The sequence below is a fragment of the Arachis ipaensis genome, chromosome B8 (genome assembly GCF_059453495.1).
Source record: "Arachis ipaensis isolate K30076 ecotype BB chromosome B8, ASM5945349v1, whole genome shotgun sequence".
NCBI lineage: Eukaryota > Viridiplantae > Streptophyta > Magnoliopsida > Fabales > Fabaceae > Arachis > Arachis ipaensis.
Window position 1 is genome coordinate 24,747,574 of NC_142443.1, and position 9,520 is coordinate 24,757,093.

The following is a 9,520-nucleotide window of genomic DNA, read 5'->3' on the forward strand; positions in this document are numbered from 1 at the left end:
GGGACAAGTGTAGCAGACTTGTCCGTGAACAGAAACCCCAATAAGTATTATTAGGTAGCATCGGGGCGTACTGACGGAGTGTACCCGGAGCTTCCCCAGCTGGAATGTGTGAAACTCTGTCCCTCAGCTAGGTCATCTTCACCTCGAAAACCTGCTTTCCTCCCTCTGGCTGTAGTGGCGGCCTGGCGCCAAGTAAATCCTCAACTCACTCCCACGTGGGGTGTCCATGCCATCGTTGGAAGTCTATGATACAACCTCCAATCGGTTCTACATCAGTGCGCAGACCAATGTGGTAGGCAACACCCTAGAGCGTAATGTATTTGACCTCACCCCATGGAATGTGGAACGTGTGGGTCTCGGGCCTCCACCACTCGACAAATGCAGAGATCAAGAAATTGTCACACATGAAATTCCTTAACTCTACTGCATGTCTAAATCCCGCCTCCCCAATATAAGGCAATAGGATGTCCGGAGAGGGGAGGCCTAGGATCACACGGCTGGCAACAGTGACCGGGGTCTCTGCAATATCCGTAACATTTACTCTTGTATATTAATCTCATCTAAACCATTAATTGTGTTACCATTACTAAAAATTCTAAATCAAGTAGATAAACATTGATAATAAATACAATAGATATCGTACGAATACAATTTGTGTTGCTAATATTCATAGCACTTACTAAAGATAGGACTCTCAAACAATATGTAAAAAAATTAAATCATTCATATTGCACTATTTTAACCTGACAGTTACATTTGGACATGACTTCAATTAATTACCTATTAATTTCACTAACCTATTAATTAATAATTACCTATTTTATTTATTTAACTTAAGTTACAATTAGTTACCTATTTATTTATTTCACTTAAGTAATAATTAGTTACAATTAATTATACAAAATATCAAACTATATTATACCTGATAATATATATAAATTGCCTAACTTTATCTAATGACTAAGTCTTACCACATTAATTAAGTTGCTAAAACCTAAACATCTAAACTAATTATTCACTGAAAATAAAACAAAGAAAAACTACTAATCTTAAAATCTAAAGCTCCAGTCACGTGCCAAGTAGCATTCAATCTATTGATGTTTTCATCGCAAACATATTTTCAAGGGACCATATTTACTTAAGGAACTTGAACTTGAACATTTAGAAACTAACAAAATTCTTAAAAAAATTATTCAAATGCCCAACAATTTCGGCTGCTGTGACTTTATATATGCATTCGAACATATCTTAAATGCTGAGATCCAAATTAGACAAATAGTACATATCTCGAATACTGAAATCTCTTTTTCAGTTACCACATATCTCGGGTGTTCAGTTCCCAATCTCCACAATAACATATTCGACGTCGCCCAATCACAACACGGGATCTCAGACGCGATATATGTTATATTTTGAACTTACCCCTCAACATCCAAAATGCGTAAAAATACACATTTTTGTAAATACCCCACTTAATATATTTTCGTAATTTATATATTTATTTAATTTAAATAAAAAAAAATCCCCAACTTTAGTTGATACTTTGCATCTACATCGATTTATTTGTCATTGTCATCCATACCATAAGATTCCGATGACCTACTTCCATATAGAAAAAAAAAATATTTTTATTTTAAATATTTTTATTTTTAACTCTTCCATTTTCTTTTTTGCATAATTATGAAAAATTAGAGAATAATTACTGAAAACAAAATTATGCCTTTAAAAAGAAAAAAAAAAAAAAAAGAAGAGCAGCATTTTGAGTGTTGTACTATTTATATACTAAGTTAAAGAAACAGAACAGAAAACATTACAAGCAAGCAGAAAACAAGACGATCTGGGTTAGGGAGGAAATTAAAGGAAACATAGAAACATTGATATGTGACATATTTTTGGTTTACATTCCTATTGTGAAAATAGTAATAATAATAATAAGGCTAATGTTGATCCCATTCCATCCAGTTAGATTGACTTCCAACTCTTGGAATGCTGTTGACTCTTGAGAATTTATCAACCTTAAAATTGGCTCCACACATTGCACCTTCACTGTCTATTCTTGGCATTGCCTTCAACTTGTTCATTGGGTGCTCAAAGCTCATCAAACCCCCTTCACTGTGGAACATACACCCTGCATTCCATATTCATTCCAATCCCAACAAAACTATCTTGTCAATCCTTACTAAATTCTAATCATAATTATTAATTAAACATAATTTATAATCTTCATTTTGGTCACTCAAATAACTCACATGTACTCTTGCCCATTGGAATAATGCATTAGGCTCTAATTTAAAGGAAACTTTTCACCAATTTGATTGGACTTTGAAAGATAATAATAAATCCTAAAATCTAAAATAAATAAAAAAGTATTTATTAATTTAATTACCTGTTGGAAAAGGAGCAAATGATTTGGCACAACCCTCTTTGATAACTTGCAGATCATCAGAGATCACCACAGATCCATCAGCTGCAATTCCCCAATACAACTTCACCCCTCCATCAGAACCCTGAAACAATCATAATCGTAATTCAGCAATAATCAAAATTTATTTAGGAATTAATATTAATTAATTAAGTAATTAATTAATTACCAGTGCTGCAAAGACACTGCCAACCTTGCTGTCATAGACAACAAAGGCAAAGCTACCATCAAGTTCCTTGACAACCTGATCTGCAGGGTATGGACCTCTGTCACGTAGGGTCTTGTAAGCTTCAATCACAAGCATGGCTTCATTGCTTCCCTTTGACAATCCATACTGCTTGTTCATGTATGATAGATTCTTCAAGCTCCCCAAGAACACACAATATATGTCATCAAACCCACAAAACAACCTGCCAGTAAAGTAGCTCTCTTTATTAGAATAATCTAAATCAATTATTTAAATTTTGAATTGTGAAAGTATGGTAATGATAATAATAAATAAATAACCTTTGGTTATTAAGAGAGAAAGGATTATCAGGGCGGACATAAGCTAAAACAGCAGCATGGCCAAAGCTGATAGAGCAAGTGTTGTTTGGATGAAGGGAAAGAAAATCTCTGAGAGTCTCTTCAGGAATCTTAGGCTTCTTGGAACCTTTGTAAGAAGCTGGACTATTCAACTCATCTGGTGGATTTGCAAAAGCCTTGTGGAATATGGCCAGCATTTTTCTTTATTGGTTTTGGCTTAATAATAATGATAATAATGATTTAGCTATTTGTAGATCAAAGGGAATGAAATAATGCAGGGTTTGGAGCATAGGAGAAATTCTAATATTTATATGGTGGCAATGATAGTAAGTAGTACCTAGCCATCTTCAAGTGTTAAGAGGGTGGCGTGTGTGTCTTCATCAAGTTTGTGGGCGTGGGACCTAGTTTGGTGGATAAGCATCCAGATTTTGGTTCTTATAGTAAGATATTTTCTTGTGTGAAATTATATTCTAACAATTAAGTTGGAGGATTATATAAAAAAGAAAATTATTAAGAGGCATGATTGTTAATTCCTTTATGAGTAATAACTAATAACTAATAAATCATGCCAATAATTTTTTTTGGATACTTTGATCTTGCTTTCTATATGTATGTTTGTGTTTATATAACTTTTTTATAGGTTGCACAAATTTTTTTCTTTATTTTCTTGTATAATTAACAATTTGATTTTTATGCACGGATATTATAAAAGAATTTTATATAAATAATTAATTGTGCATTATCATATAAATAAAAATAATTAATTTTTAATTTGTCATTTAAAAAATTATTTAAAGACATGAACTGAATTGGATAATTTTATACAAAGTTTAATTATTTTATTAGTTATATAGTTTTACTAAATTTGTAATTAAGTCTTTATATTTTTTTTTCGGGTCAAGTACGATTTTAGTTTTTAAGGTATAGACAAAAAATTTTTTTTGTTCCCAATCTTTTTTTTCATACAAAACCGTCCCTAAAGTTTAAAACTAAATTTTAAAATCATTATTTTTATTTAAATTTTAAAATTTTGGACCAAATTACTCATAATAAAAACTTATAAAATAAAAAAAAAATAAGAGAAAGAGAGTGTTTTTTCTCCTGCAAAAATAAGATGTCCACGATCCACCTCTGCTTCTGCTTCCACCGCCACCTCCGTACAATTTTTGGTCTCTAAGATAAGGACGATTTTAAAACCAAGTTAAATCTTAGGACAATTTTTCGACCTATACTTTAGGGACCAAAATCGTACTTAATCTTTTTTTTTCTTTTTAATTAAATTTTTACACTGCTTTTAGTTTTATAATTAAGTTATTGTTAGTGTAAAAAATATCCACAATTAAAAATCTAATTAAATCGTTAATTTTAACGTTTTTAATATAGAAATGAACTAATTACAAAGTTTAGGAATCTAATTAAAAAATATAGAAACCTAATTACAAAATTAGTAAAATTATAAAGACTAATAGAGTAATTATATTTTATAAAATTATGTAAAATTCTTTAAACTCGTTACCTAAAATTTTTTACACTATTAGGATATCTAAATTAAATAAATAATGAAATGTGTATAATAATAATACAAAAATTTTGCAGTTAGTTAAAATGTTAAACTTAGTTAATTTAAGTGTAAGAAGCTATTAATAAATAAGATTTATTAGGCTCTTTTGTTGTTTTCTTTCTCAAGACGAAGTATGTGGTCCTACTTTGTCGCTTTCATCAACATCTTTTAATTTCCCAGTTCCTGATTGCTATTACCATGGGAGAGAATGATATCACTTTTCCCTTGTTTGGGCACAAAAGTCCCTCAATCATGCAAGCAATGGACAAACTAATCATTCTTCTTTCATCCACTTGGAATTTTTATTTTTTGATAAAAAAAATAATATTTATTATGAATAAATATTGTTTTAATCCCTAAAATTTAGGGTCAAAATTAAATTCGTCCTTAATCTTATTTTGGATTTAAAATCTTCCCTCAACGTTTCATTTGGTATTAAAATCGTCCTTTCAACTTTTTTCGGACAAAAATATCTTTATATTTTTTCTTACCCTAATCCCATCGTTCAGTGCCACTATCACCACCTTTATTACTACCAATTATTCCTCTTTTCATATTTATTCATTTTAATCCATCAACAACAACACAACACAACATAACATTCAAATTTAAAAATTCATCATCAACAATGTAACATTCAAATTCAAGAACAATATTAACAACCTCATTTATTTCAAAGAGATTGGAAAGAGAGTGAGACTGTCGAAAAGAAAGGGGAAGCGAGAGAACAAGAGAGCGAGAGAGAGAGAGAGAACTCAAAATTGTGGCTACCACCATCGAAACCGCCGCCACTGTTGCTCTTAAAAATTGTCGCCGGAAAAGGAAGGAAAAGGAGATCTAGAACTAGAGAAGTCCTTGCAAACACTAACAGAGAAGCAGAAAAGTTCAACCTCAATGTTCACCACTATCTCCGACGCTTAAAAAATATTTGTTTTAAATGCAACATCAAATCCAATAACAACAACAACAACAACAATAAAGCATTCAGATTTTTTATAAATGAAAAACTTAATCAATTACAGAAAATGACAAACGATATCCAAAGCAAAGTAGAGAAAACAATGTCACTGATTTATGCCGCCACTGCGATGTTATTGTCGGAGAAGGTCGTCGACAGCCGACAAGGTAAACGGTGACGGCGCCGTGACCGACGCCGAAGAGGAAGGCGACGACGGCGGAGAGGATGCTCTTCAATGGCGAGGCGAGGCGAGGGCGACCGTCAATCTCGACGGCGGTAGAGGAGTCCTTAATAGCAGATTTCTGTCGTGGTTTCCTCTTTCAACACATGCAACAACAACAACACAATAACGACACCATTTTAAAGAGTACCGAAATTAGGAAAAAGATGCTCATGAGGAAGAAGGGGAGTGGGTTTAGAGGGTGGTCTGATTAAAAAAAAGAGGAAGAGAAAGAGAAAGAGAAAGAGAAAAAGAAAGAGAAAAAAGAGTGTAAAATATTAGAATAAAGAAGTATTTTTTTAAATAAAAAAAGAGGACAGCCAAACAAAAAAAATAATTTTAATATCAAATAAAACATTAAAAATGATTTTAAAACCAAAATAAGATTAAAAACGAATTTATTTTTGACCTTAAACTTTATGAACCAAAAGAATATTCATTTCTATTTATTATCTTATACTTCTCCGCTTAATTTTTTTGTTTATCTTTTATCGGAAGCTGGCTATTTTGACCTTTCAAAAAAAGATTGAAATATTTGTCCATTTATATACAAATATTAAAAATTGAAAATGTTGTGGTAAAATAAAATAAAATTTTCGGATAAGCCATTGTATTTTGTAACATCCTGTGGGTTTGTAATTGTAAGTTGTAACTGCTGCATGTGTTCTTATCCTTTTTCTATCTTTATCCACTCTATCACTGTGAGCATGAGCTTCAAGATTCCTTCAATAATAAATTTCACGGTGAAGTTAGCTCAGCTTTTTATTTTTCTCATTATTATGTGGACCATTAAGACCCCACCTCGTGATTATTCCGGGTAAGGTCTAGTCTCAATTTTATGATTCTATGGACTGTACATAATTTGGTTGCATAGATATTTATGTAGTAAAATTCAATCCGATTTCTCTCTATTTTTAATATAATTTTTATTAAATTTTTTTAAATATTTTATTATTTTGAGATAATATAAGTTTTTGTTAAAAAATTTATCAAATAATAACAAAAATTAAATTTAAGAAGATTTTATTTATTAATTTATTATTAAAAAAGTCTTTCACTCATAACGATTAAGTGAAAAAAGACTACCATAAAAAATAATGTCACAAAAAAAAATACAGCACAAAAAATTTATAAAAAAAATTGTGATATTAATGGTATTAGTATTAATATTGATAGTAGTAGAAGAAATAATGATATCATCATAAGATAAGATTATAGAATAAAAATAGTAAAAATAAAAATGATAATGATGAAGATAAGAAAGATAATAATAGTAGTAGTGGTCGTTGATAAATTTTGTGGGGTTTAAATTTCACACATTATAAATAAAATTTTATAAAACTAATTTATGTTGCTGGATTTTTTAATTAAAAAATTGTATTATCTCAAAATAATAATGTTAGTGTCGAAGTGTCTAATTTTTAAAAAAAAATTGCATTGTTCTTTATGAAAATGGATAAGAGTCAAGCCGAGTCTTTACTCATCATAATTAAAAGAGAAAAAAAAAGTATAAAAAACTAATTATTAGTTAATCAATACTAGCCAATTTTATTTAGAATTTATAGTTTAGACTTTAAAGTGCAAGCTTAAAGGTTTATATGATTTAAAATTTAGAATTGACAAAATAGTTTTTTTGTGGGTTAATATAATGAGGTAACCGTTAATGCGGTACTCAAAAAATTCAACGCTGATAAAAAAAATTTCTAAAAGAAATTGATTAAATAGTCTTTTGAATAATTTAAAAATATGATAAAATAATTAATAAATATTATATTTTTATATAAGTAAAAAGTTTTTATATTTAATAAACGATTTATCCATTTGATTCTAATTTTTATAACAGTATTTGAATAAATATTTAGAAGATGTACAAAAAATTTAAAGCAAAATTTAACTTTTAAATTTTTTATTTTATTTTTTAAAAAAATATGGTCATTTACAAAAAAAATTTACTTGATATAAAATTACCAAATTTTGAAGAAGAAAAGATATTATTTTTCTAATGATGATTGTGAAGAATTACATCAAAATATAATCTCTAAATTTCTTTTAAAAAATATATATTTAATATCTGGTTCCTTTTATCGCATTTTTTAATCTTTCAAGATCTTATTTGTTATTAGTATGATTATTTTTATCACCAATATAAATTTTTGAGTATTATTTTAATAGTTTATTCTAATATAATATCATAACATAATAGGATTTTTTTAAATAAATAATTTAATTATTTTATTTACTAATATAGATAATTTAGACATAATTTACGTTTTTTATCCTGTTACTTATCTCATTTACCGTGTAAACAAATTAATTATGAGTATTGTAAACGAGATAAGACGCACATTTTAAACACGTATCACGTGATATGTGAGAATTGACGAAGTCCACATATCTCGTTTACAATGTAAACAAGATATACTCATAATTAATCTGTTTATACTATAAACAAGATACGTGTTTGTAAGTATAAAAATATTAATAATTTAATTTGTATCGATTTAAAAAATAAAAATCAATGTATTTTGTTACTATTTAAATCGAATGGAATATTAATAAATGTTGTAGTTGCATCATTAAATTTGAAAAAAATTAAATATAGGAACAATTACAGAAATTGTGTTTATTTTATTGGCATCAAAATCTTCTACTACGTACGATTTTTTATGTTTTTCAATTTTTCATATTCTAAGTTCCTATTTACTGAAATAAAATATTTGGAGATGAATTTTATCCAAATACAACTTTTGAAATGGCAAGAAGCAAATGCAATTTTTCATATCTCTATAGAAATTCTTACTGGCAGTAGCGGTTTATAGAAGAACGTAAACTGCTACTAGTAGTCGCGGTTTACGTAGGTTAGCATTTTACACAGAAACCGCTATAGGCAGCAGCCGTTTCTGTTGAGTGTGGCATGTGCATAAACCACTACATACAGACAGTAGCAGTTTATGTGTTGGGTGGCGTGAACATAAACCGCTGAAGGCAGTAGCGGTTTACGTTGAGTGTGTGTGCGTGGTGGTTGGTTATATATACCCCTCTAAGGCATTGAGGTAGAAGAGGATTGTCATTTCTCACAAATGAATGGTGAGGAGAGTTTTGTGACTCTAGTTCATTGCTCTGGGAAAATTCAAAAAAGCAAAAGGCATGGTGTTAAATTTAGATAGGGAACTGCTTAGTGTTTTTATCTGGTCATCGAGTACATTGGTAGAGATAAAACACAATATATTACAGAAGGTGGGTGTGTGTGGGACAAAGTGGGTAAAAAAATTGTTCTACAAAATTTTCATTGCCGTTTTGTCGGCCAGTGTGAAGTATGAGACATTTTTGATAGGGTCTAATGAAGACATTCAGATCTTGTTTCACTGTTGGCGGAGTTTTTTGGAGGTTAGAATACCCGAGCTTCTTGCGAAGTTTGAAGATGGCGTCGATAGCTCTAGGGCATCGACGCCGAATCCTCAGTCAATGATGATGGATGGTGCCTCGACGTCGATGCCTGTGGTAGCACCTTCAGGTCTGATCCCTGATCCTCCACGTGTTGCGGCTGGTACTGATGGTGTGCCTCGTGGTGTTCCTGATTTTGAAGTTGAGGCCGGACCGGATCGAGTTGAGAATGCAATGTGGGACGATGATTCGGACGATAAGCTGGTCAACATTGGTGGGGACAGTGATGATGATATTCCGAGCAATACACATACACCCCACGGAGCTTCGGCTTCCGGCACACAACAGTATCCTTCACACTTGTCAACCTTGAACTTGGAAGCCATCGGCCAACAGCAGAACGTAGAGGCAACCTTCGCGGGCCAGGGTCTGCATGATGCGACTGCTTTG

The 9,520-nt window shown here is 30.7% G+C and overlaps 1 protein-coding gene across 1 annotated transcript; it reads right to left on the minus strand.

The window, feature by feature from the left end:
• Positions 1–1,757: 1,757 nt before the first annotated feature.
• Positions 1,758–3,539, minus strand: LOC107613682 (stem-specific protein TSJT1). The gene is made up of 4 exons (XM_016315786.3): positions 2,930–3,539; positions 2,592–2,832; positions 2,387–2,507; positions 1,758–2,128 (listed from the first exon to the last, which is right to left on the minus strand). Exons 1-4 carry the CDS (start codon positions 3,142–3,144, stop codon positions 1,938–1,940), a joined length of 768 nt encoding a protein of 255 aa, XP_016171272.1. The 5' UTR covers positions 3,145–3,539; the 3' UTR covers positions 1,758–1,937.
• Between the last annotated feature and the right edge of the window lie 5,981 nt (positions 3,540–9,520).

Excerpts from the sequence above, each read along its gene's own strand:
- LOC107613682 (XM_016315786.3), bottom strand. The coding sequence starts at position 3,144 with ATGCTGGCCATATTCCACAAGGCTTTTGCAAATCCACCAGATGAGTTG. Across the intron at positions 2,508-2,591 it reads GCAGTGTCTTTGCAGCACTG|GGTTCTGATGGAGGGGTGAA; the intron begins GTAATTAATTAA and ends TGATTGTTTCAG. Across the intron at positions 2,129-2,386 it reads ATTTGCTCCTTTTCCAACAG|GGTGTATGTTCCACAGTGAA; the intron begins GTAATTAAATTA and ends TATGGAATGCAG.